The following is a 4,632-nucleotide window of genomic DNA, read 5'->3' on the forward strand; positions in this document are numbered from 1 at the left end:
ATGGGTGGGGAGGAGGTAATCTACCAAAGTCTTTGTATGCATATATGCATAACCTATGGACATAGACAATAGGGTGCTGAAGGCTTGGGGCAGGGGGGTGGGGGTGGAGAAGGTTGGAGGGGTCAATGGGGGGAAAAAGGGGACATATGTAATACTTTCAACAATAAATATTTTTTAAAAATTGGTTTTGTTGGCTTTAGAAGGCTATGTGAAAACAATTTTTGAAGCCTATGTGAAAAACAATTTATGCTTTTTGTTTCACTTTTTTGAACAATTATAAAATCTCCAGATTGATGCACACAGTTTGGGGCCCAGTTACTCAAGAGTAACCATGGGAAACTCTTGGTGAGCATTTTGTTCCCTTAAAAAAAAAAGAAAAGAAAAGGTATGTTCAAAGTGAGATTCATAGTTAATAAAATTAGATCATTTGTCTCACCAAATAACAATAAAAAGTATAATCCATGCTTATGTAGAAAATAGTCAACACATTTCATATAGAAAACATTCTTCCTTTATAAGTACCCACAAATTCTTACTTGTAATCCCATTACAACACTGAATTATATACAAAAATAAATCACTTTAAGGTAGACAAACCAGATATAGTTATAGTTACCCTTTTTAAAAAGACAATTTAACACTTATTTAACACATAAAAATGTACAATACAATTAATAATTAGGAGTTAAATAAATACACTGCAGCTAGCAGCACAAAGTCAGTCTTCTAATAGGGTATTATTTTAATAACAAAGAACAAACAAAATTAACACTTGTCCAGATAAAACTTTAGAAAATTTTCTATTCATTTCAGATATTATAATTAATTTTGATTCCAGTAGTTACCCCCACCAAACATACTAGTATCATACATATTTTGAGTTGAGCATTTTTTAAATTTAGAAGTTTTTGCAAGTATTGTAATATTTAGACCTCAGGTTTAATTACTATTCATATCCTGCATTTATTTCCTGAATATTATACCAAACAGGTAGCAGGCAAGGCATTGTAATGGGTGTCCAATGGTGTTAAAATTAATCTTATGCACTTTTTTTAAAGGTGAAAGAGTTGACTTCTCTAGCTGAAAGGAGGTAACCTGTATAGACCTCAGAATGGTATGTCTGAGGTAAAGCTAGATCAAACAAATTACTGAAGACTAGAATCCACATGCCTGGCTGTTTCCAAACCCTACTCTGGCATGTGAATGTGGCTTAAAGGTTGCCAACTATCTTAAAGTAAGAAATACAATGTGGTGAAGTGTTAAGAGGTGTACCCAAATCTACTTCATCTTCTTGTTCTGGCCTAAGCTTAGTGATTAATTAGTACCCTACTTTTTCCATAGGCTCAGAAAATATAGTAACCTATCAGAGGTACCTCAACATCACTCTGGAAGCATAGTGGAATCTCTCTTGCTAGGCAGGTTTATTAATCTCCAGATGTTCTTTGTAAATAGTTATAAAAATGTCTGTAATTGCCACCTGTCTGCTGCCTCCTGGACATATAGATGCAATTTGAGTCACACTGTATGAACTTTGGCAAGCTATCTTCCCTGAGTAGATTCAATATGGAAGCTTATATAGCAATAGAAAGTTATTTTATTTGAATGTTTCTTGTCCTTACTTTTAACATACCAAAGACCCAAGTTCAGATTTTCATTCTATGAACAGGTGTGACAGATGATGTTTCATATTGACACCAAAATGAAGGAAATAGCTATTTGAGTCTTCAAATGCTAGAGTGTAATCATACACAGGAGATAGAAATGATCCCATGTTTATAGCACTTTATTTTCACAGAATAATATATGGTCCATCATACTTAATATATAACCAAAATACAATATTGGAATATAAACTGAAATTACCAGTATAAATATAGGGTATCCCATAAATGTATACATTCACTGTGAATGATTATAAAGGCAGTGTTTATTAAAATGCATTTCATTTTAAAGACAAATCAGCTGTTAAAGTACATATACATTTTTGGGACACCCTGTAGATAACTACACTGACTCTAAGTACTCAGTGCCCAAACTAAGTGCTTATGATGACACCAAGGCAATCACCTCTTTGTGTTTGAGGTTCATAGATAAACCTGCTGACTCTAATTGAGAGCATATGTGTATAAGTTTATACACACTGAAATTTTATAGTTCAATTCTTAAAGACTTGGTGACAAATTACTACATGGACATGTCAACATTAATGATGGTAGAGTATAATGCTCTAAATAGGTTCTATTATAAAGATGTGAATATCTCATATAGGTAAGACAGAGTGTAACTAAAAAATTCTTAGTGCCTCTGGTGATTACTTCCCAGTAGCTTGGAGTATTAGAAATGTGTTCTGATATTCTGAATATATATATATTCATTTCAGGCCACAGTCATTTAGCATAATTCAGTTGTCAGGGTAGAAGTAGTATGTTGGCTTACAGAGGATTTCACATGGAGTTGGATGCTATCTTGCAAATCTTGTCTTGAAAGCCGTCTTCTGAACTCATTAGTGGTGAAGTAATATATGATTGGGTCAAGGCAAGAATTCAGACTAGCAAGACACAGGGCAACAGAATGAAATATCAGAATCACCCTTCTGGCTAAGCAGCTTTTAATTTCATTGGACTTGACCAAGAAATCTAAAGGAAAACTGAAGTGATAAGGTGCAAAGCAAATTAAAAACACTCCTGCACAGGTTAGAATCATCTTCAAGGCTTTCTTTTTTTCTCCAAGGTCTTGGGCCACAGGATATTTATCTTGCAGTGATAAAACAGCCTTCCAGGTGCAATATAGGACAATCAGAAGAGGAGTAACAAACCCAATCAACTCGCCAATGGTCACCATGGCAACAGACTGGGCCAGACTGACATCCCTGGTAGGAAGATCTACAAAGCATTTGGTTCTGTTGCCTGGGGTGTCATCACTTATTCTCAGGAGAGGAAAGAGCAGACAGGCAAGGCAGATGATCAGCCATCCAGCAATGCTTATGTATAGGTCATATTTCTGTTTGCAGTCATGGAAGCGAAAGGGGTACATGAGAAACCAAAATCGTCGCACACTGATGCAGACCAAAAAATAGATGCTTGCATACATGTTGACATACTTCAGGTAGAAACAGAACATGCAGAGACCAGGCCCAAATGGCCAGTCATGATTCAAGTAATAAAAGATCCTCAGTGGCAGGGAGAGAACTTGTAGTAAGTCAGCAATGGCTAAGTTTATCATGAATATCACTGCTCGTTTGGTTTCTTTCATATAGCCATAAAATATCCACAAGGCTAATATGTTTCCTATGAGACCTGGCACAAGAATGACAGTGTATGTCACTGCATAGATAAAGTATCGAAAATCTGTATTGTATCCATCTGGCCCATCACATGTGTTATTAGCAGGCATTTTTCTTCTCAGAGAAAGTTTATTTGCCAAATGGTAGTTCAAAACCTAAATTTACAATCAACTACTGCTCTTTCTTAAAGATTAACCATCAATGGGTTAAAGAGACTGACAATAAAATAACCCCCTCCTTACTGTAAAGGTATGAACCTCTACACATGATTTTCAAAGAACTATCTGCATGTTTGCTTTGGATTTGTCTACAGTAATGACATGGAAGTCTAAGTGTGCAAGCACAGATAACAAGCTGTTATAATTTTCCCCCTTTGTTTACTCTGTTATAAGGCCTTCTGGGACATCACAACAGCTGATTATTTCCCATTTCAATCATTAATATTTCATGTAGCAGTTTTTCTAATTCCCATATGATGATAGCCGTCACTTTACAGGTGTTTTTCAGGTTTTCTTTTTATGGCTCACATAGAAGAAAGGTTTGCTTTAGTATTCAGTGGGTCTGCAACTCTTCAGAGATGATCCATGTGGATAAGGCAGAGCTGCAAGTGAAGAAAAAAATATTATTGACTTGCACTTTTTGCAAAAAGAAAGAAAGAAAGAAAGAAAGAAAGAAAGAAAGAAAGAAAGAAAGAAAGAAAGAAAGAAAGAAAGGAAGGAAGGAAGGAAGGAAGGAAGGAAGGAAGGAAGGAAGAAAGAAAGAAAGAAAGAAAGAAAGAAAGAAAGAAAGAAAGAAAGAAAGAAAGAAAGAAACGAAAGCCCAAGTGTAGAAAAATCTGTTTGAGTAGGAAGTTCTGATGTGAATGAGGGCGATAGTCCACTGTTTCGATAAGCACATCAAAGTATAACTAGAAGAATGCTCAGAGGCAACCTAGCCCTTTGCTATTCAAAATATGATCCTGAACCAGCATGTCTTGAAAGCTTGTTAGAAATATAAAAGACTCTCCTGCCCCTCCCCCATACCTGCTGAGTCATGATCTACAGTTTAACAATAACTACAGGTCATTCTTTTATGTAACTAGGGGCCCGGTGCACGAAATTCATGCACTGGGTGTGTCTGTGGCGGGGAGTGTCCCTCAGCCCCTGCCCCCTCTCACATACTGGGAGCCCTCAGGCATTGACCCCCATCACCCTCCAATCGCAGGATCAGCTCCTTGCCCAGGCCTGATGCCTCTGCCAGAGGTGTCAGGCCTGGGCAGGGGACCCTCATTTTTCCCCATCACTGGTTCTGCCCCCAGCCCAGGCCTGATACCTCTGGCCCCGGCGTCAGGACTGGGCAGGGGACCCCCC

General features: G+C 37.3%; 1 protein-coding gene across 1 annotated transcript; it reads right to left on the minus strand.

Annotated features, from left to right (window-relative positions):
• Positions 1-694: 694 nt before the first annotated feature.
• On the minus strand, positions 695-3,878 carry GPR174 (G protein-coupled receptor 174). The gene has a single exon (XM_015571969.1). The coding sequence runs from the start codon at positions 3,391-3,393 to the stop codon at positions 2,392-2,394; it is 1,002 nt and encodes a 333-aa protein (XP_015427455.1). The 5' UTR covers positions 3,394-3,878; the 3' UTR covers positions 695-2,391.
• Positions 3,879-4,632: the final 754 nt, after the last annotated feature.

This window comes from Myotis davidii, unplaced genomic scaffold, assembly GCF_000327345.1.
Source record: "Myotis davidii unplaced genomic scaffold, ASM32734v1 scaffold366, whole genome shotgun sequence".
Lineage (NCBI taxonomy): Eukaryota > Metazoa > Chordata > Mammalia > Chiroptera > Vespertilionidae > Myotis > Myotis davidii.

Excerpts from the sequence above, each read along its gene's own strand:
- GPR174 (XM_015571969.1), bottom strand. The coding sequence starts at position 3,393 with ATGCCTGCTAATAACACATGTGATGGGCCAGATGGATACAATACAGAT.